The following is a 22,831-nucleotide window of genomic DNA, read 5'->3' on the forward strand; positions in this document are numbered from 1 at the left end:
TTAAAATGATTTACTTTATAAAAAATAAAACTACTTTATCAATTTAGGTAATTTTTGGAATATGAAAATGTTCGTTTTTTCACGCGTACATACATAGTACAGCTTTTTCTTTGTTTTCTTCTTGAAAAAGACAATGTTAAATATGGTCAAATTCTGGGCTAGACCCATAAATTTATTTTTCTCATTTAATTTTGGTGGCCGGCCAAATTTAAGATTATATTATATATTTAGTAGTGATTCATGAAGTGTGTGTGTGTGGGGGGGGGGGGAAGTGGTGGATCCCATTGATACACTCGGAGCTACTTAATATATGAGCGAATACTGCAGAAAAAGAAAAGGTAGTTGAAACACGATTTAAATAAGACTAGCCTGGGTGCCCGGCGTTGCTCGGATGTTTGGAGGTGGGTGTTGGGCAAAAAAAAAAAAAAAAAAGTGGTAGTAAGCAGACAGGCTCGAACCCATACTGCGAAGGGGGAAAAGAACATTAAAAAAAAAAAAACGTGACGTCTTTGCTGTTGCATCCATCGCCAAACCGGAAGTTTAAATTAAGACTAGACAATCGAAAAGAAAAATCGAAAATATCCGTGAAAAAGGCGACCTCTCCCTGTAGAAAGTGACCAGTTGAGGATGAAGGAATTAATATTTTCAGACAATTTTTCGATATTTGTCGTCCGAAGGGTCGAGCTTCAAAACGATACCAATCTTGTGAAAATCCTTCGCTTCGGTCGAAAGTTTTATGCAGACAAACATACATAAACAGACATGTGAGATTTATATTATAGTAGATGCTACGTTTTCCAAGTACACACATTTTGGACTATTATATTTTAAGAAAGTCCTACCGAGCCGGTATAATGAAGATGGGCTTATGTAAAGCAGTTCAGAATTAATCTCCTTCCTACCAGTGTCGACAAGACAAAAAATAAAATTTGTATTCTTGTGATTAGCTGTTGAACATGAGCTTATAAATCCCCTCCACCCTAAACAGTGGCGGCATGAAGTTGACTAAACAGATTTCATATGAAATGGCATTTTTTTTTCTTTAGATAGACAGACAGAAGCAGACACACAGACAGAGCGACTCACTCGAGCACACAGAGGCAGAGGCGCCACTCGAGCACAGAGAGAGGCGCCACTCGAGCACACAGAGAGAGGCGCCACTCGAGCACACAGAGAGAGGCGCCACTCGAGCACACAGAGAGAGGCGCCACTCGAGCACACAGAGAGAGGCGCCACTCGAGCACACAGAGAGAGGCGCCACTCGAGCACACAGAGAGAGGCGCCACTCGAGCACACAGAGAGAGGCGCCACTCGAGCACATAGAGAGAGGCGCCACTCGAGCACACAGAGAGAGGCGCCACTCGAGCACACAGAGAGAGGCGCCACTCGAGCACACAGAGAGAGGCGCCACTCGAGCACACAGAGAGAGGCGCCACTCGAGCACACAGAGAGAGGCGCCACTCGAGCACACAGAGAGAGGCGCCACTCGAGCACACAGAGAGAGGCGCCACTCGAGCACACAGAGAGAGGCACCACTCGAGCACACAGAGAGAGGCACCACTCGAGCACAAAGACGGTTTATAAAAACCTTTGCTTTAAGGTAATAGACGCTTAAGTAAAATAAAGAAAAGGGGCCAAGTTGGTAGCAGAAGTAATGCCAGTATTAACCAAGAAAAACAAAATGGTATGAAGGAAGCAGACTGGATTGTTTTTACGAACCCTTTCTATTTTAAGACGGTCTTGTTTTTTGAACAAAGTAAGCATGTGTTTATTTATGCAAAACATGTAAAAAGAAAAAAAAAATGTCGAACCATGGCAGCCAATGGATTATTTCATAGCTTTTAAAAAGTAAACACACAAGGAATTAAAAAATAAAATAAAATAAGTGGGCATTGTTGAAAAGAAACCAATAAAGTGCTTGATCGTAAGAATGATAAAACACAAGTTATTTTATTAAAAAATTGTACACGACAGATTTCAGAGATGTACCATAGTTTTATAGACATGAAGAATGGACATGCAAAGAACGTTATAATCCAGTTCAAATCATCAGCACCTCGCCAAATGAAGACGATTCAAACGGTCTTCATTCAGTGAGTTGCTGATCATTTGAAAAGAGTTTTTAGCCGCCTTTAAGAGAATTATAATTAGGCATTAAATTTAATGCGTAATGTGAAGTTCTACCTGATCAGATCGTTGAACACGGTTTATAACAGCCTTCCAGGTATGTCTGCTTGTAACTATATAAATAGACCTTAATTCTTATTGTTGATTTTAGTGTAAGGTTCGAATCGTGACTGGCAGATGAATTCCAAGAAAGTATGAAATATGTGTCAAATAAAAAGGAGGAAAAAAATAATACTGTGTCTCTCTCATATATATATATATATATATAAACAAGTTCAAAAAAGAGCCCGCCTGCCTCCGTAATACTTCTATCAGCAAAATGAGGGAAGAAATTCTTGCATTGAGGAGGATATATTTACCAAAAGTCTAAACCTTCTCTCACACACACACACGTGTGCGATATTCGGAAGTCTGCTATTGAACTGACTAACTTTCTATATTTGCTTGTTTGCCTCGATATTACGGATAGAACTTATTCTTTCCTTTTCCAGTGATAATTCTTGGAAATGCAATGCTGCAATGTCAAAAGTGAGTGGGTTCGAATCCTTGGGCCAGCAGTTATGACTTTCTACGACGATGATTGGTGTAAGCATATATAAATGAACACACGAGCAAGTATCTATCTCTTATATAAAACGAACTTTTTTTTTTTTTAAAATTTCACATTTATTTGATGTGGGTTTTGTATCAGAATCCGTCTGATAAGTATCAAAATTCAATAATCCAAATAATCCGATTGAAGAAAGAAGCCTAATTTTGACTGAAGTAACACCCTTATACAGCCTAGCATCAAAAGTGCGTTGGTTGGTTGTTTCTGTTTTACGGCATATCAACCCTTTTCGGGTTATTTAATGCCGAATCCAAAGATTTTGAAGAAAACTTTTTTAATAGAATATATTTGTTGTTTTCAAGTCGATTTCTATTTAACCCATAGTTGGAACCATAACAGGTACTATCACTCAGAGTGGACCTGGGAGCAATGGCAATTAAAGGGTGGCTCCACACTCCCCAAAGCCCACAAGCTGGGGCCTCACCACTGGATATAGTTTAAGTGGATATCCAGGACCCCCATTGAGGGAATTTTACCCTCTGCAGGGGGGGGGGCAGTCGGTGTATTCTAATGCCCCACCGACAGGGCCGAAGTGCATTGGAGAAGTTTTATCACTGCACATGCCGAAAGGTCCACTCTATAAATCAGGTGTAGATTCTTAAAAAAAAAAAAAAAAAAAAAAAAGGCCGCGTTCCAAATGAATGTTTCTGTTTAGAGCACAATTCAAAAAAGGATACCTGACTTTTACATTTTAAATGAAGCCATTATTTACATAATTTTATAACAAATTCTCTACAGTGCAATGTAGACTACAATGTATTGTGGGCAAAGTTACTGTGGCAAGACGGATTCTGAACTAGTACAGTTAATCGATTTAAAAAAAACAAAACAAACTGGCAATTTCACCGATTTCGATGACAAATGTATAGGAGGAGGAGGAGGAAACATTTGTTGTTCCTCATTCAATCCCGGACAACGTCGGGTGTTCCTGCTAGTCCTACAAGAATGTCGTTAAAGTACACACATGCACGTACTTGCAATGTGTGTGCATGTGTTATTATCAATGTACATATGATATTTTTGTTGACTAGTAACCCCCAACCGTCTCTCACCTTCTATCCTACCTTGGCTCCCCAGGACGAAATAGAGGGAGGGGTGCAACAGGGAGCCGGACTTTTCCAACGGGCAAGGGAAGCCATTATTCATTGCAGAAAAGGAGGTGGTACTCACCGATTGCTACTTGTGTTCTCTCCAACAGCCACTTGGAGTTCTTTCACCAGTCGGACTCGCTTCACCTGCGAAATATAATAGAGAAAAAAAAAACTCTTAACATTCGAAGAAGAAAGGGGAAGAGAATGGGGAGTATGGCGGTTGTAAAAATAATATACTCCCGTGCATCCGCGCACATTATTAACACAAAGATGTGGCACACAATAACAAAATTAAAGAAATCAGAAAATCCCTTGCCACCTCACTCCACTTCAACGTCCCGACCCGCTTTTCGGCAACCGAGAAAAAAAAAAAAAAAAAAAAAAAAGCGTAGATAGATCTAACATACCAGGGTAAACTTCTCTACCCTTAAAAACCATAAAATAATTTTGGAGTTGTATTAAAAAAAGGGAGGGTGGAAATGGGTTGCAGAGCGTATGAGGGAGGCAAGCCTCTATGGGGTACACAATAGAGGAGACACAAAGGCTGCTTAGAAAACTTATAAACATTAAGTGACAGGTTCCTGTGAGTCTATTAGAATAGGCTGTCAGGTCAGGGAGGAGAAGATCAACGTTGCACAGAAAATAATATTAGGAGCATAAAGTCTTTTTCAGCCTTTCATCTCTTCACCACTTCTCCCCACGAAAGAAAAGAACAAAAGACATCATGGTCGCCGTTGAAATAATCCAGAAATTAATCTGATAATCTAAGCAAAATGAAAAATAAAATAAAGACAACGTTGAATTATTTTTCATTTTAGATGTTTCGGTGGATGTAACCTACGACCTTCTTCATGTGTACATTTTCCGACTTTGCGACCTAATAGTTGAACTTGTAAAACTGCATAGGATTTAGAGCTGAACCTGTTAATCCATTGGAACAGATTGTTCTTTTTGCGTCAGCCATGACGTGGTAAACGCGTTGATTTTATGATGTTCTTAGTTATAACACAGTTCGGTAACAACATTTTTTTGAAGATTGAAAACGAAAAAAAAAATGCCTATTAAGAATCTTGGAAGTTAAAACAGCTGAAACATTGTGAAGACAGCAAGCAAGATGAGAATAATAGTCAAACGAATACAAATTATCAAAATTCATAAAAAAAAACAAAATAAAAATCAGAAATCTAAAAAGCAAATCTTACAGTCAAGAAAAATATTAGTTGCAGAGATATTTTTGTACGTATACACTACAAAGTTGATGCGCATAAATCAAACCAATCTAAAGCTAATCAGATAAAGATCAAAAAGTGTATAAGAATCACTAAGGATCGCCGAACCGGAACAGAATTCTATTATTCAACGGTGTAACTTAACATTTTTTTTTTAAATATTGAACTTGAAAACGATCACAGTCATCCGGGGAACCGCGATGTGTTTCTCATGCAGGTCGACCTTTGAAAGAAACTTCACTCATGGAACTTCTGTTTGGTGGTAGGCATATAGAGGAAGAATAAAAAAAATTATTTATAGTGGTTGTAGCTAGAAGAGTCTTCACACGATCAACTGAAGATGAGGTACTACTTTATCCATAGTTGAAAGATATACAACGAAAAACTAAGTCACTGCACCTTGTACAGAGTGACTTAAAAATAAAGAGAATACAAATTTTTTTAATGCCATCCATGAAATCTATAACAGTGAACGTGTCTGTGTATGTGTCGTTGTGTACATTTCCCTACACATTATCTGTCAATTTTCAGTCTACAGACTCGAAATTTGATATACAGGGTACCGAGAGTTAGTAAAATCTTTGTAATCGGTTTTCGGCCAGAAATGATGCTGTTAAGGGGTCAAAGTTCAACGATTTGACCTTTGAGAACTCTACCAAACTCCTCCGCCAATTTTGGGTCTAAACACTTGAAATTTTAGATATAGGTTCCTTGGATACAGATCTAACTTAACTTGATTCGAGTCCAAAACAATAAATGTTAAGGGGTCATAATACGAGTCAAAATTAAAAATTGACCGCTTTTTTTTTTTTGCTCAACATACAAAAAACACCGGGGCAACGCTGGGCTGAAATGCTAGTCTATTATATAAAAAGAACAGTGTGCATGTGTGTTCGAATTCGTTCTCTAGGGACTCGAAAACGATTGGGTCGATTTTTTTTTTTTTAATTTCACACGAAGATACTTGATGTGTCTTGGGGTGTTCTTACATAGGTTTTGTATCGGAATGCATCTGGAAAGTATCGAAAAATTCGATTAAAGAAGGAACAGTCCGATTTCGACTAAGGTTAACACTTTTATACAACCTAACATCAGAAGTGCATTTGAGAAGTTTTATCACCAAACAAGCAGAAAGGGCCAACCTATAAAATCAACTGCAATTGGCAAAATCAATAAGGCAGGGGCGCGTTCGCAATGAATCTTTCTTTTTAGAGCACAATTGAATCATGACACTTTACTTTTATATTTTAAATATTAAGTAAACCCATTATTTACAGATAATTTTACAAAATCAACATTAGATTCTCTACAGTGCAATGTAAATGACAATGTATTGTGAACTAAGTCACTGTAGAAAGATACGTGAAGCTTCCTCGCTGTACACTGCAGGGTGGGGGCCCTAAAGTAGAGCAAGCAATCAATCGATCGATTTGATTGAAAAATGCGCAATTTCAACTGATTTGATTGACAAAAATATGGGCAGGTGAAACATTTATTGGTATTCATTCAATACCAGACAACGTCAGGTCTCCCTGCTAGTTAGTAATAAAATTCAATCCTTTCTGAAATACAACCATGTTTAGTACAAAGTACAGATAAACTTAAACCTATGCCCGGCTTGGCCACAAAGTTTTAGTAATGAGTGCTCAACATTATAATCGCAATTTTATGAATAATACAAGGTAATGCCTCCTATTTTTTTTAGTCTGCATGTGTGAATCAGAGAGATTGCAAATGGCTTTTTTTTCTTTCTTTTTTTTTTTTTTTTACACGGTGGTCACCACTTATCAAGGCCCGGAAGCCACTCAGGGATAACGGCTATTGCAAGTACAGTACGTTAGTGTGGAGATTTGATGAAGTGTTTACTTAAGGGGGCGGTTCATTAGCAATTTGTTAACGTTGGACTTGAACACATCCAAGTTGTAGTCAGGTGGGAAGCAGGCAGACGGAACAGAGTTCCACAGGCGTGCAGTTCTAAGAAAGAAGCTTTGTTCATGGAATCCACGTTTTGATTTAGGCACAGATAAAGAGTGGGGGAAATTTTTCACAGTGGATTCAGCTAGACGATTGTTTTTCATGAAAGATTGGCGAGGGGGAGGGACCAGAGTTTTGTTATAACTGAACTTATACATCCATCACTTTAAAGCTTTATCTCTAAGTTGCAGATATTCATGGTGTGAGACTCAGAAAGCAACCGCTGTCATGACAGAAGCGGAGATAGGTCATTGAATTCCTGGCAAAAGTGCACAGAGAATGGCAGTGACAATGTAGAAAAATATATTCTGGAATACAAAAAAGTCGCTCATTTTGATAATACTACTCTCGTCTTTAGAGCTCTTCAACATTTTGAGTTAAAGAAAAAAAAAAGGTTTATGTTTGGAAGAGCCTCCTACATCTGGATATAACATGCACAATTGACAATAACTGACAGTCCTGATTTTGGCTGCGAATGGCCCTGTTCGCTTCAAGAATAGTCTGGGGATTATTTTATTAACTTTGAGATAATCCTACAAATAAATCTTGCGTGTGGAAAGAGTTAATATCCGGTTATTAAAGATTTAACAAAGTCAAGTCAAACAAGATATGAATAATATAATTTCTTAGGAAACAAATCTGAATTAGAAATCGCTCGGTCATTGCTGCATGCAACAATAACACCCATTTTCGTTTACGTAGTTAATAGTGCTGCCATGTTTGCATACAAAGGTTGTGGGTTCGAAATTCCTTCGATTATTTTTCTCTGATTTTGTCCCAACATGAACTTAAACATTTAAAATTACAATATTAAACAGAATGTTTAATTTAACTTTTATTTTTTCTCTAATCCGTGTAACTTACGATCCCTGCCCTGAGGGAGTACTTACTCTCAGTCACATCTACTACACTGTCACTCATTACATCGGAGATGAATTTAAAAATCTAACCATTCCATTTCCACGACTTCATTGCCTATTAGTTTCCCTATAGTCTGACCTAGATTCAACTATCATGCGTGTGTATGTATGTTTCTACACACACACACACACACACACACACCTACCCATGTCTGATAAAAGCACAACCATTGGCTGCTGAAAACGGTTGCGGAAACGAAAAAAAAAAATCTGATATGTTAACTAGCCATGCTGTAACATCAATTCCATACATTAGCCTGACTCGTCGTCACGATGAAGAAACGCGGAAATTTCAGTGCAGCTCAATTGCCATATATATATATATATATATATATATATATATATACACAGAAAGAGAGAGAGAGAAGAAAAAAGTAACAGGTGTGCTATATTTTACATCAATTTTTTCTACTCGAGTCAATTGGTTTTCAGTTCGAACGTAACTCTGGATATAATTTTACTCTGTGTCCCAAAATAAAAAGGAAAATTTTAAATTAGAAAATTAAGAAGATCGTTTAATTTTACTATTTTTTCTGTAACCTACATAATTTATAGAAATTAGGACCGGGTGATGCGGCTAGCCCTGCTACTTAAAGAAAAAAAAAAGAAGCACAATATTATTACAATGATATGCTACGACGAAGCGTCAACGATAAGTAACCTTTAAGATAAGGTTAAGAAATGCTTAATTAACAGTTTTCAAAGCCACATTGAAAAACTGAGGATGGATGGGGGGTAAACAAGGAATCAAAATTATTAAGATTCAGAAAAGGTCAACGTTTGCAAAGAACTATTTTCTCACTTTACCTTTAAAGCAAAAATCTTCTCAGAGAATGAGCATTTACTTATAATTGTCATGAAACTCAACAATCGTGAAAACATTTACAGTCCTTTATCTATCAAGATAAACTATTATTACGGCTCTGGCCAAATAAGTGGAGATAATGAGGGAAAATCGTGTGAATCTGAAATCTTTATTGTATAAGATGACAGTAATTGAAAGAAAGAATTGTCTACGGGAGATTTCTCTTGGTCTACTCTGCACAGAACTCCGGTCACAGACGCACGGCTGTTCATCAAAACCGCCATCTTTGTTTTTCCGTCAATCCACGACAAGCAAGGGAGACAACTCTAAGAACTTAATAGAACTAATACAAAAAGAGACAGTTTCTACCACGTTATTCTTGGCATCTTGCTATAATAAACAACGAAGGCAAAAGGAAACATGTTAAGATAGAGTGTAAAATTACATGGGTATTTTATTGCATTATCAAGTCAATAAGGGTTCCAGAAAGAGGTATTAGGTAGAAACCTCTTCCGGTCATAGCATTTCGAAGCTAAATGCTTCTAGTCAGGAGAGAAAAAGCTAGCAATAGACAAAAGTGAAGTTATTACGTTATAACTAAGTGATGGAACAATTTCAAAATTGTTCCTAATTTAAATACAATTGTCGATTCAGATTGTTTTGGAATCGCTAAATGTTTAGCTATAGAGTCCTCCCCCGGATTACCGCAAAATGAAAAACATGTAATATGCACATACATTTTTGCAAGCATAAAAATGCATTTGCGAGTGGGTGATTTTAGTTTTATTAGTAATTTAAAAAAAAAAAAAAAAAAAAAAAAAAAAAAATCAAATATTTATCATTCTATGATTAGCAAGAACAATAAAAAATTATTTAAAATTGAACTTAAGACTAGTTTTTTTTTTTTTTTTTTTTTGCATCGAAAAATGGCCACAATATTTTGATTCCAATATCAATTCCAATACCGTAAATTGTTCCGATTTTTCAGATGAATGACGCAAAACTAATATATCTTTTCCTATATAGATTCAAATTTATTACAGCCCCTATCATTATGTATATATCATCCCTCTTTATAGGAGTTGTTGCACATTCGCTATTGTTTACTAAATGAATTGGAAAAAAAAGTTTCAATTTCAGATCGAAACTAGGTCAGATCACGTGAAGGACACGTTATCTTTAACATTTACCAACTTAAAAACAACAAAATCAAATTTGTACACTTATTTAAATTATTTTTCAAACTTTATTACATTTTTGGAGCAGAGAAAACAAAAACACGCAACAAATGAGCTTATTAGCATTTCTATGAAAATAGTGTCCATTTTATTTTAAATACAGAATTGATCCAAATAAGATATATTAATAAGTATTAATAAATATTCAGAAAGTAATGTGCTACATAGTGCAATACAAATACAATCACATAGTGAGAGAATTTTTAATTGACTCCTTCAGTTCGTCACCTCTTGGTAGACACTATTCTTTTTTTTTTTTGGGGGGGGGGGTCATGTTCCTTTCTAATGTTCCCTTTTTATGCAACATTTTGCAAACGAACAACTGCCCGTTCAATTATGAGTTCCTTTCTTGCACCGTTACAACAATGATCATATATTATAATATTCGAAACCTAAGCTACGTCAAAGGGAGGTCACTCTTATTTTGCAAATTAGATTTTATTTTTAAAATTTTTTTTTTAGTCAGTTTGGTCTCCAAAAATGGTTATAATTAGTTGTAATTTACAATTAACTCATCAAGTGGACATCTCTTATTTCCTGCAATATTGTTTACTCCCACCCCTTTTATAGGCCTTTATTCTATAAGCTATCGACTATTCAATCTTTCTTGGTTTATTCATAGTTATAGCAAGGAGAGAATAGCCAAACTGAAACAGTATTATAAAAAAGAAATACCACTACGAACGAAATACCATTATAATCATAGTTGGAAAATGAGAAAGGCTAATTTTATATATATTTTTTTTTTGTCTTTTTTTGAACAGGATATGCAGGCGCCCAATCACCGATTGAAACAATTTAACTTGAGCTCAATCAGAGACCAAAGGATTTAGATATTTTTCTAGTGTAATCTATATATTAATAGGATAGCGTGTGTGTTATTTATTTTGTGTGTCACGCTTACATCCGAGTGACTGTCGTTTGATTGTTATGGACTTCCATTTCTTGTAATAAATAATTTTATCAAGAATTCTTCATAAGTTTTGGTTTCAGTTTCGATTATAGCTGATAGCACTCCAGTAATCTATTTTTTTTTTTTTTTTGGAAATAATTTTATCAAAAATTCTTCCTAAGTTCTGGTTTCGGTTATAGCTGAAAGAACTCAAGTATTATATCATAAGTTTTGGTTTAAGCTGATACACCCAAAATCATATGGATATATTTTATTTTTGAAATCGCAACTTTATCCTAGAGTGGCTTCTGGGCCTTGATAAGTGGTGATTTTGTAATATATATCTCGATAGAACATTAACTCTATAATATATAAAAACTATACATTTAAGCATACTTTACGACCGGGCTATGCCAGGCGTCCTCGCTAGCTTAGATAAATACTTCTGCAATTTTAACAAAAGAGCTACAATAATATCAGAGCGTTTCCGTTTACGCTGAGCATCAACAGAATGCAACATCAATATATTACATCTGAATGAGTCTCCCGTGAAATTTCCACGGGTCCTGCTATTATATATAAATATTATTAGTAACTTAAAATAATACGAACTATTAAACTTTAAATGTGGAATGCTACAAAGTTTCCCTACGGAAGTTGCCGTTTTATTCTTTTATGTGCACTAGTACTGATGCTGGCCTAACACAAAGAAACACAAATGTATGCATTATGAACATTTTTGTGGTAGGCCGAAATAATTGTATGCACCGTTTGGATATTTAAAAAACGATTTTTGTTTTGTTGAGTTTATAAAAGTTTATTTTCTCGTATTCAAGCAGTTTGTATTTGAAAGATAAATAAACGTGTGTATGTAACACAGAACTAATTAAACACTTGTGGATTAGGCCAGATCACGTTAAGGAGATAATGTTATCGTTATAACACTTACCAACTTAAAAACAACAAACAAACGAAGGTGTTGCTTATTACTTAATACTTTTACGGAAAAACAATTCAGTCTCACTAAATATAGAATTTAATTACAATTCCTACCATAAAATAATAAAAAAGCTACACATACACACACGCACACAAACCATCAGGTAAATAATTGAATCTTTTATCACTAAAAGCGAGTTTCTTTGCTTTATATATTCAACCTTTCAACAGAACGAATTACAAATGCTTCTTTGACTAAAAAAGAAAAAAAAAAAAGTGCGTGTGTGTGTAGGGGAGGGGTCACCTGCTGGATAAGATTAGTCTTTTTCTCTCCTTTTTTTCTCGTGCACACATACAATAATATTATATACACAATTATATTTATTTTGTTTTCACTCCCTTTCTTGCCAGATATTCAATTAAGTACATTGTTCAAGTTAAACACGTTTTCAACACAATGTTATTTCAAGCAATGGAGTTTTTAATCTGGCGTTGGGGCAGCCAGGTATTTATTATTAAGGGGCCTCCCAGTGTATAAGAGGACTCCTGCAAGGAAAATGGTAAACTATTACCGACTATTTCTTATAGTACTAACACGTACTGCTTTTTCGCCTCCTATAACATTACATCTACAAGGCCCTGGAAATATATTTCTACGATCAATTTAACCCATTTTTATTAAGTTAAAACAGTGTGTAATGACTAAGGCTATAACAGAATATTCTGTTCATCGTTTTGACTCAAGTATACATTCGACACAGACATTTAATCAACCGAGAACCACATCACTCAATATAAAAGCATATAAGATATCGACGGATACATACTCGATAGTTAAAATAATGAAAGGAATATGCTGTTGTCCTAGCTCTAGTAATTACAGTAAATGGATTAGAATGCACAAATTAAAACGAAATGTTATTTTATTTAGAAAGCGAAGTGTTGACTCCTTTATGAATACAACACTGGGTGCATCTACCTTTATATATAAAGGGCAAAATGTGTGCGTGTCTCTCGCAAAAACTTCCGACAGACGTGTCGGAACGTGACGAAACTGGTATTGTTCTAAACCTTGATCTTTCGGACGACAAATATCGAAAAATTGGCAAAAGCATTCTTTCATCTTCAACTGGACAGTTTTTTGGGTTTTTTTTTTTACAAGGAAGGGGTCGGTTAATGCGTCGACATTTTCGCAGTCATCGTTTCTGTTCGATTGACTATGCTTAATTTCAACGCTCGGATCTTCCGGTTTTGCCATGGAGACATCGTTTAAGACGTCACTTACTATACCACTTACACACCCGTGCAACGCCGGGCACCCCTGCTAGTGTGATATATTTCAGAAATCAAGAGACTATAGATTCAAGATCAAATTTACACTTTATAGTAAGGAGCAAAGCAGTGCTCACAAAGTTACAATGCACTTTTGGTAATAAGTTAGTGACTTACTATTGCAAAACTCATTTAAGTTGAGATATCATCGAACAAATAGAATTTTAGCAAATTTTACAAGAATTCTAAAGATTCCAACAACTCTTTGAGACAAGTTGACGAATATAGATGAATTTTATGCTTCCTTTAGAGTAAACTTTGGTTTCCTTTATTTGGCCCTTCTCAAATTCCATGAGCGATGTTTCTGACAAAGGGGGAAGAATTGCTGTCTTTTGGGGTCTGAATCTATCCATCCAATATGCATTGTTGGCTAGCTTTTGATTTTGAAGTATATTTTTCTTAGCTCCTTACATGAAGTGGCTTCATGCTTTGTCTGGGTCGATTTCCATAAAAAAAAATCATGTAGTTCTATTCTGCATTATCTTAGAGATTTCAAAAATAGATTTGGTATCTTATTTATACATAATGGCTTAATATCCTTTTGAAAATGTGATGCAAAGAATCACATTTTTTTTTCTTTTAGAAATTTGATATCTATTGTATGATGGAGAAGTTTTGCCACACTAATAAGGCAACTTTTTTCTACCTAGACAAGGTATAAAACCCGACTTGGAAATCTAGAGGGCGATATCCTCTTTTCTTCCCGACTAACTCTTTCTCACAAAATTGTTGTTAGACTTTCTCTATAGTTATTTTCATGGCAGGTGCTCGGCTGAGCTCTCATCGAAGGTTCAGCCCTTTATTCACAACAAAAAAACGTAACACTCGTGAACCCTTATCCTCTAGTGACCTTGATAAATGGGGGTTTAGTAAAAAAAAAACACACACACATACACAGATTGAGTCACGGGAAACCGATGATTTTCGAATGCTCCTTATTCAAGGAGAGTAAGGAGAGTTCTAAAAACGCTATGTACATAAAATTTTTGTTAAAATATTCGCAGTTTTGTTTTCCTTAATCATCCGTTTCCCGTGACTAACCGACTCTCTCTCTCTCTCTATATATATATATATATATGTTACTTCATAGAATTCACAGGAGTATATTACACAGGTCGTTGTAAGAGTGCAAAAATATCGTTTTTTACGTTTAATATATATATATATATATAGTTTATATATGTATATGTTTTTTGTTTTTTTTAATACTCCAAAAAGTTGAAGATCTACAAAGACGGTAATGGTACCATTAAAACGAACGACCCTTTATTTCCGAATTTTTTTTTTTTTTTTTTTTTTTTTACATACTAACAACCATTCTATAACGCAGTTCTGCCATGGATTCAATGATCCATTTCCACTTCTGACGCACGTCCATGACAGGTTGCTTTCTTTGAGTCTCACACCGTCAATATCTGCCACAGAGAGATGGAACACTCAGGTTATGAACGCATAAATTCAGTCATCGTAACAATGCAATTTGCAATTTCCACCGATAGATTCGGACGGAATAAAAAATAGTAGGCACTATTTTCGGAACGCACCTCGTATTTGCCTTTTTGCTTACACATACAAGTGACCTTGTCTGTGTGTGAGGAACGATCTACCGAACTCCTGTAAACTGTTGGTCTACAAGCTTAATACTTGATTTATAGAAGATTTAAACCCGTGGAATAAATTCGATTTTGGTCTTTAGCCGGTAAAAATAGCTGCTAAGGAGGCAAAATTGAAAAAAAAAAAAGTGGAGCTTCCAAGCGTAGGTCGACTAAACGCATTTCTATACTAACACTAGCAAAACATTAAAAAGTGAAAATCACATTCTCTATCGACATGATGTGTACAGTAGGTGAACAATGGGTAGCACGAGTTCGTAAACTTCATTTTTAATGGCAGCATCACGGTTTGATAAATGTTAAAATCATTGTATGTATTGCAGTAGGTCGATTATCAGCTATTTTACTGATCTGAGATAGAAAACAGGGAATTGACACGGAATAGAATGAAATAGAAATGATAACCATAACTGCTAACAAGACGAGGGTCGTTGAGGAAGTGTCGATGTTGCGTTTGGAATGCGACTTATTGTTTTGATGATTTCAAGTTTGAGACTAACATTCAAGCTGTAAACATTTGTTTTTATTTTCAAGTGTAAGGATTTGTGAAATGTGCATTATATATAATTGCACAACTACGTCACCACCAGAGAGCATCGAGAAAATAATCAGGGCAGACTTGACAATCGAAGTGAAAAGACGTTCCACCTTTTGCCACTCTCAAAGGGACTTGGGGGATCTGACTGTAACTAAAAAATAAACTGAGCAAAGAGGAAGTGTACAAATTAAGATATATATGGGGTGTCACAAAATGATCCGACACGTTTGTATGTAAAAAAAAAAAAAAAAAAATGTTTTATGTACATAGAATGCCATTTTATTTTAAGTCAAAATTCATTTATATTAGGTGGGTGCAAATTTATATATATATATATATATAAAAACGTAAAAAAAAACGATATTTTTGAACCAATCTAATATTTGTATTTATGCATTTTTTTTTTTTCAAGAAAATGTTTCCTAATCATTTTGTTTCTTTGCATGGTGATATTGGTTGGTCCGCAAGATCGCCTGATTTAAACCCCTGCGACTTTTTTCTTGTGGGGATATTTGAAAAACGTATGCAGCCATCACCCTTAATCTCTTGAAAAATCAAAACGAGCTATTCGTTCTGAAGTTTTGCTTTTCCACCCGAAATGATCCATCGAGTTATTGAAAAACTTTCGTGAACGTCTACAATCGTGTGTTAGCAATGATAGGAAAGGTTCGGCCGATTTAATATTTAAGACTGTGTGAAATAAAATGGCATTAAAAGAATTCTTGAATTGTTATCCAACTTTTTTTTCCCCCCATTTCAGTAGCAACGTTTTCAAATTAACTCGGTTCCAAAGCCAACAGAGTATAATCTATTTTTTCCATGTTGACGGAGGAACGGCTGATGTCTTGTGCAGTTCTAGGAGGTCCATCTTTTGCAAATCGTTTCATCCAGTTTTTTCTTTTTTTTTTTTCAAGTAAGTTTATGGCTCACTGTGAGGCGCCCTTACTGGAGAAGGCCGGCGAGATAATTTTCAATAGGCCAGACTCCTTTAGGGACGCTGTCTTGATTCCCCACCACCACCACCTTCCCATTTTGTGTTGCATCTTCCCGCGGTTGAAGTTTCGGAATCAAAAACAAGGGTGGCAAGGTTACAGACATAAAATGAGTCTGAGCTAGTTTACTAATTTGAGATAAGGGAAATAGAAGTGATACGAAACAGAGGCGGAGACGGGTGCGCATTATGCGTCAAGGCAAAGTATAAATTGAGCGTTCGGAATCAATTTTAGTATAATACGGTTCTTTGATGAAAGAGATTACAGGAATTTGATTCCAGGAAGTTAGATTCTCATAGGTATGAATAATCCAAGTAGATACCGCCAGACGGAGTTATAAATTTTCGGGACATTTATTGGTAAATGTGCATAAAACGACACCCCAATTTTCAAAGATGGCGGCAGGTCTGTCAGTTGTGATATGGATGCACAAAATTGATAAAATACTTTCGCTATATATATCTAGATTTTTTGTGGATATATTTTTTAACATATTTACGTTTTTTTTCCAAATATAGTTACGTTTTCTTTTTTAAAATGTAGTATATTTACATATACTTTACTTAAACCTGTGCAGTCTACTATGATCATCGATGATCGCCGATTTAAAAAGCATTATCTTTTATAGTTAACTAGAATTTCGGGGGGGGGGGGGGTTCACCGCCCCCCCCCCCTTTAAAATAAAAAAATGTAAACTTTCTTTACCAATGGATTTTGTGTTTTTTAATCGCATATCTTTTTCAAATAACTACGTTTATATTTTGTCAAATTGTTTAGATATTTCTATGCGATTAAAAACAAAATCAATTGATAAAGAAAATTGATGTATTTTTATATATTTTTATAAGGGGGGGGGGGTGAAAAAAACGTAAAATAGTTTTTAGTCGCGTGCAAGCAACTGCGACTCTATAAGTCACTTCGTCGGTCCGTCCGTCGGTCCGTAACACTTTTGTGCTTGGCGTTTTTAGTTAAGATCAAACGTCTGTTGTTAATAAATGCTGTTCTTAGCTTTTTAAGCTTTCCTTGGCCTTTTGGCCAAGATCAAAGTGTAGTATTTCCGGCAGATACTGCAAGCAAATACCATATGTGGGAGCAATCCCATATATAAGACCTCGGTCAATGCAGGGGCAACCCTTCATACCAATTGTCACTATCCAGCCCCCCTACTTCCCGGGGAGTTGGTCCCCATTTCCCCTTCACTCCTCACATGAAAAAATCGGCCTTGTGCCTAATTTGCTCGGCGAGGGAGCAAATAAATACCCTTTCCTTGGCCTTTTGTTCTTACTACATGCTGTACTTATGTTTGTAACTTTGTGATATAAAGTGGGGGATCACTTTTCTGTATTAATTTAATGTAAAATAATCACCCACTTTACAACCAGTCAGTCTCAAAGCCATTCAATCATTCTCCAGATTATTCAAGTTGTTTTTTAAGCATTCAAGTCATTCTTAAGGCCATTCAATTCATCCTTAAGTTCATTAAAGTCATTCTAATCCATTTACTTTTTATTTATTTAAGTCATTTCAGCCCATTTTTCTGTCATTTTAGTTTATCTTTAAGAATTTCATGTCAATCGTACATTCACACATTCATTCATTACACGAGAGCACGCGACTAATGGCTATCGGCCTTGTTTTTTTTTTTATCGGCGACGATCGGAATAGACTGTGCCGGTTTAAAAAAAAAAGTATATGTAAATATTTGTAATATAGTACATTTAAAAATGAAAACGGAACTATATTTGAAAAATGTAAATATGTTAGAAAAAATATATTTTAAAAAAATCTAAATATTTTGCGCAAATATATAAGTGAGCAGTTTCGAAGAATAGCGAAAGTATTGTTTCAATTTTGTGCTTCCATAGCTCAATTGACAGACCTGTCGCCATCTTTGAGACTTAGGGTCTCGTTTTATGCACCATTACCCAGTTCTTACCGTGAAGTTATCTATTTCTCTATCTATATATTCTATCATAGAAGTTTAGAGTGGTCTAGTATCCTCGGTTTCGAATCAAGTGATCACGTCTCGTTGATATTCATCAACTATTGTTGTCGGTTCTAATTGAAAGATGGGTAGTCACGCACACGCACCACAATATTTCATTAGATACGATTTTTTTCTCTTACCAAGTTATATTCCAGTTTTATGAGAAACAAATCAAAGTTTCCCAGTTTATTCAAAACAAATAGAACAATCTCTAAGTAAAAGTGAGGGAGTGAGAAAAAAAAAAAAAAAGGATAGAATTTTGAGAGTGAAAAAAAAAAAAAAAAAAAAAAATGGAATTTTAAAATAGATTCATTTTTATTTATTTATTTTTTGAGAGGCGGTGGGGGGGCACTTTGCTCCTAACCAAAATGTAAGAGTACCGATTGTTTGTTCATTCAAGCAAGCGCTATATTTTTTTAAGCGTTTTGTCCAGAATTAACCTTATATTAAAAAATTAAAAAAAAACTAAAATAAAAATATGGACGCGTGACGTAATTTCGTCAAGTAGTTTATTTTTATAAAGAATATTTTAAAGCGATTAATGGGAATTCGTAGGCATTACAACAGATTTTCCATGTTTGAATCATTGTTTAGTTTTCTCCCTTTTTAAAAATATAGTTTCGTCTTGCAAGTTTTACTTCGGGATTCGGGGGGGGGGAACAAAAAAAAAAGCTTTTTTTTTTTTTTTTTTTTTCGAATTTAAACAAAAAACATTCGAATTTTTTCCCAATTTGTTTTAGTCGAACTGCCGCCAACTTAAACGTTCGCTTTGCGTATTGTACGCTCAAGTCCGTTTTTAGAGCATATATACAATTAAATGTGGAAAATAAGTATTTATTATTACCATTTATTATTATTCAACTGGAAAATAATAGACAAACACAACCTTTCTTTCTCCAGAGCCGGCTATGTTCCCGGGTAAACTTTAAGAGACGGAACAAGAAAGAATAGCAAAGCGAACACTTGCCTCCCCCTTTCACCTCTTTTCTTCTCTTTCCCCCAAAAGCTAATTTGTGGGTTTTTGTAGTTGTTGAGGCGAACGCCCGAATGCATACAGAACTACAGTACACACATTATGCCTCTCCCCCTCCCACGGAATTTACACCCATCCGACAATCTATTACCCCCCTCCCCTCTCGGGTACAAAATCTGTAGTCGCCGCAAAAATAACCCCAACTTCAAATAGGGTACCAGCAAAGCAAACAGTAAAGACAACATCAGAATAAGTTAATTAAAAACAAAAAAAAAAAAAAAAAAAAAAAAAAAAAAAAAAAAAAGGGTCTCATTAGTAAAAATGAAAAAAAAAGATTGCTTTCTTTTAATTTTCTTTTCAAACGGCGCGGTCAATTTGCCCCTATTTTAATAATCCTGTCTTCCCCGCGAGGACGAAGTTAGACAATGTCGCTTTTAAATGTGAGGAATATTCTGTTGTCTATGTCTCTCTCTCTCATATATATATATATATATATATATATATATATATGTGTGTGTGTGTGTGTGTGTTGGGTTTGTATTACACACATTGGAAAATTAAAAATGTTTTTATTCAATGTAACATGTTTATTCAGCTCGAAAAACAGTGTTTACCGATCTATTGGAAAATTAAAAATGGCGCCCGACTCTCTCTTTGATACTGTAAGTTTGGGAAAGGTGGATAATTGTAAGAAATATACAAAATACTGTTAAAAACCCACCGAATATATGTCAGCCTATGTCACGGTAACATATTGAGCGAGTTTATAACAGTATTTTGTCTAGTTTTTTTTATTTTTAACTCCTTTTCCCAAACTTAGTGTCAAAGAGTCGGGCGCCATCTTTAATCTTCCAATATATCGGTAAACACTATGTTTTTCGAGCTGAATAAACATGTTAAATCAAAAACGCTAAAAACATATCCAGTTAGGTAGAAAAGTAACTTATCTTGCCTTTGATAACATTTATTTGTTATATATATTTGTTTTTTGACAACGTTTTCGAATCTATGTGTACAGTAAAACAAACCCTATAGTTTTAATGAAGTATGTTGAGAAACACTTTAGCAAGAGTTACACACATTTTTCGGAAAGGAAACAAATAGGAGGTGAAAGTCCTTAATCCGCAGAGTTTCGAAGAAATACTTTCTTTCTCGTCAGGTGATGAGTTAACAACATGCATGAAAAAAAAAGTTTTTGCCTATAAAGCGATGGTTCCCAACCTATTTGGGGACATGCCCCACCTAGGCATTTCTAAAATCCTGATGCCTCCCCTTTGTGATATTTAATATGGTATAGTAAGCCCAACGGTACACGTCCTGCCCATGCCCCACCAAAATATTGCCATGCGCCCAACGTTGGGAATGACTGCTATAAAGTATTTAAACAAACTAAGCATTGAAAAGGGGTGAACAAGCATGAACGTGAAATGTAGATGGGGGTGGAGTAAAAAAGAAAGAAATTGATTTCATGTGAGAGTGTGTGTTCCCATGGTTGTTGAGTTTAATATCTGGTGAATCCGAGAAAGTGGTAGAAATATATAATATCCATGTTTCGTGTAGTCCGAGAGCATGTAGCTGGAGATTATAAATTATCCGAAGAATAAATATCTTAGTGGACAGGTACAGATGAAGAGGTCTGGCCTGTGAGGTTATCCAAAAAAGTGATTTGAAGAATAAACGTGTAATATCATGCGGTTGAGTTCATTCAAAGGTGAGGGGAGGGTATTGGCCCAACGTCAAGACAGTTTAACTAAGGGAAAATGGTGATCTGGTTGTCATGACAACCTATCTTTGCAAAAAAAAAAAAAAAAAAAAAAAAAGTAATTAGAGCAGTGGGGAGGGACGAAATCGAATAGGTGAGTGGATATGGTTTGGTGGGATTAAAGGATTTTTGAAAAGAATTTGGGGCTAGAATTTATCTGGAAGATTAGAGGGTTTTTATTGAGTTTTTTGTGGGTTGTGGGGATTGAGGAAAGAATAAATGCAGAAGCAAAGAAGAAACGAAAAGAATTACGCTCGAACTCCTACACACATGTATGTATGCGTATGCATAAGCACACTCAATTTTATTATATAGATATCATGTCCGACCCTTTAAGAATTCGGTTCTTACCGTCCAGCACTTAAGCCCACGTGTGCAGATCATATCAAAAAATCATAAGCTATTTCTCGACTGTCTTGAATTACATTTATGCTTTAAATAAATGTTAATTTCAACTATTTGTCGTGGTTAACATTGGCCGAGCGGTTTGTTCCTTGCTAATGGAATCAGAGATGGCTGCGTAGCTGGGTTTGAGTCTCCCAACTGGCGGTAATTGTGACACCCTGTACTTATAATTTCTAAAAGGATGAAACACTAGTGTCAGTAGGTATCAAAAATAATTATACACACACACAGAGAAATCTTTGACTTCTGTACTCGTCCATGGAACAAAAATGTAATACTCCAAAAACCACAAATTGACCAAATAGATTTTTTTTAAATAGAAAATCATTTAATTATTTTAACAGTTAATACAACATCATAGTCATTACAAGGCTTATTTTGATCTCCATAGTTCGAATTGAGTTGTCTATTAATCATTTAATCTATTAAACGCTATCTTCGCTTCCCCATAATTTTTTTTTTAACGAGTTAGGGCGCCTCAGACAGTGAGCGAGAAATTTATTTCACCCAAAAAACGGGATGAGACGGCCTAGAACTGATGAGAAGCATTAGACTTCGAAATGCCTGGGTATAATGAGCATTTATAGCACTTTCTCCCAATGTTTCTTCCTTAGTGAACTATAAATCCATGCACACCTACATTTATTTTATCACTTTTATAACTTTGTTATGCTCCACCTCACATGTTGAGCTTGTTATATCCCAAGTTTTCATTTAAAGGAATCCTTTAATATTCTTCAATACCCTCCGAGATTTATTATTTTATATATATATATTAGTCAACTCTTACCAAGACCAAGTCAACGAGGTTTGGTTTTTGGTGAGGACCAACTACGAACAAATTTAGCTTGTCTACTTAAACTTATTCAACTCGATTTTCCACTCAGCGTGCCACCCATCCAGCATAGAAGATTCTGACAAAACTGTTCATGGAGTCACTCTGCAACCGTTACAGTTAACAGCTTCGATGAACGTTTGCATTTTGAGTCTTTTTTTTTGTTTTTGTTGTAATTATTATTCTATTTTCACCCTAAACAAGGCACAATGCCACTTTGATGTAAGGGGCTACTATCGGGAAGAAGTTGCAGGGATACTATGTAGGGAGTTGAGCAGCAAGATGTCTTCACTTTACAATTGAACTTCTGCATGTCAATACAGTTGTGAAAACAGGAACTCAGAAGAAGTTCCAAAGTCTAGCATTTCTGGGAAGAAACTATTAGAGTAGAAGGCCTTACATCTAGGAACATGTGTAGGTGTGGGATTTTGCTGATTGTCGAGTTTGTCAGGGCTTGTAGTTCGTCAGAGCATCCACCATTAAAATACTTGCAGAACAGGCAGAGGGATGCAACATTTCGTCGATGGGGCAGAGGTTGAAACTTTGATGACAGTTCAGGACCTATCAAG

At 35.5% G+C, this 22,831-nt stretch overlaps 1 protein-coding gene across 15 annotated transcripts in view; it reads right to left on the reverse strand.

The window, feature by feature from the left end:
• Positions 1-22,831, reverse strand: part of LOC145279823 (protein phosphatase EYA1-like) — a 1,162,399-nt gene that overhangs the window by 178,078 nt on the left and 961,490 nt on the right. For all 15 annotated transcript variants that reach the window (XM_080131218.1, XM_080131213.1, XM_080131219.1 and 12 more), the window contains one exon: positions 3,908-3,972. In XM_080131218.1, coding sequence (XP_079987344.1) covers positions 3,908-3,972 — 65 coding nt within the window. The remainder of the gene's footprint in view (positions 1-3,907; positions 3,973-22,831) is intronic.

This window comes from Euprymna scolopes, chromosome 7 (genome assembly GCF_053919585.1).
Source record: "Euprymna scolopes isolate OS-2025 chromosome 7, ASM5391958v1, whole genome shotgun sequence".
Lineage (NCBI taxonomy): Eukaryota > Metazoa > Mollusca > Cephalopoda > Sepiida > Sepiolidae > Euprymna > Euprymna scolopes.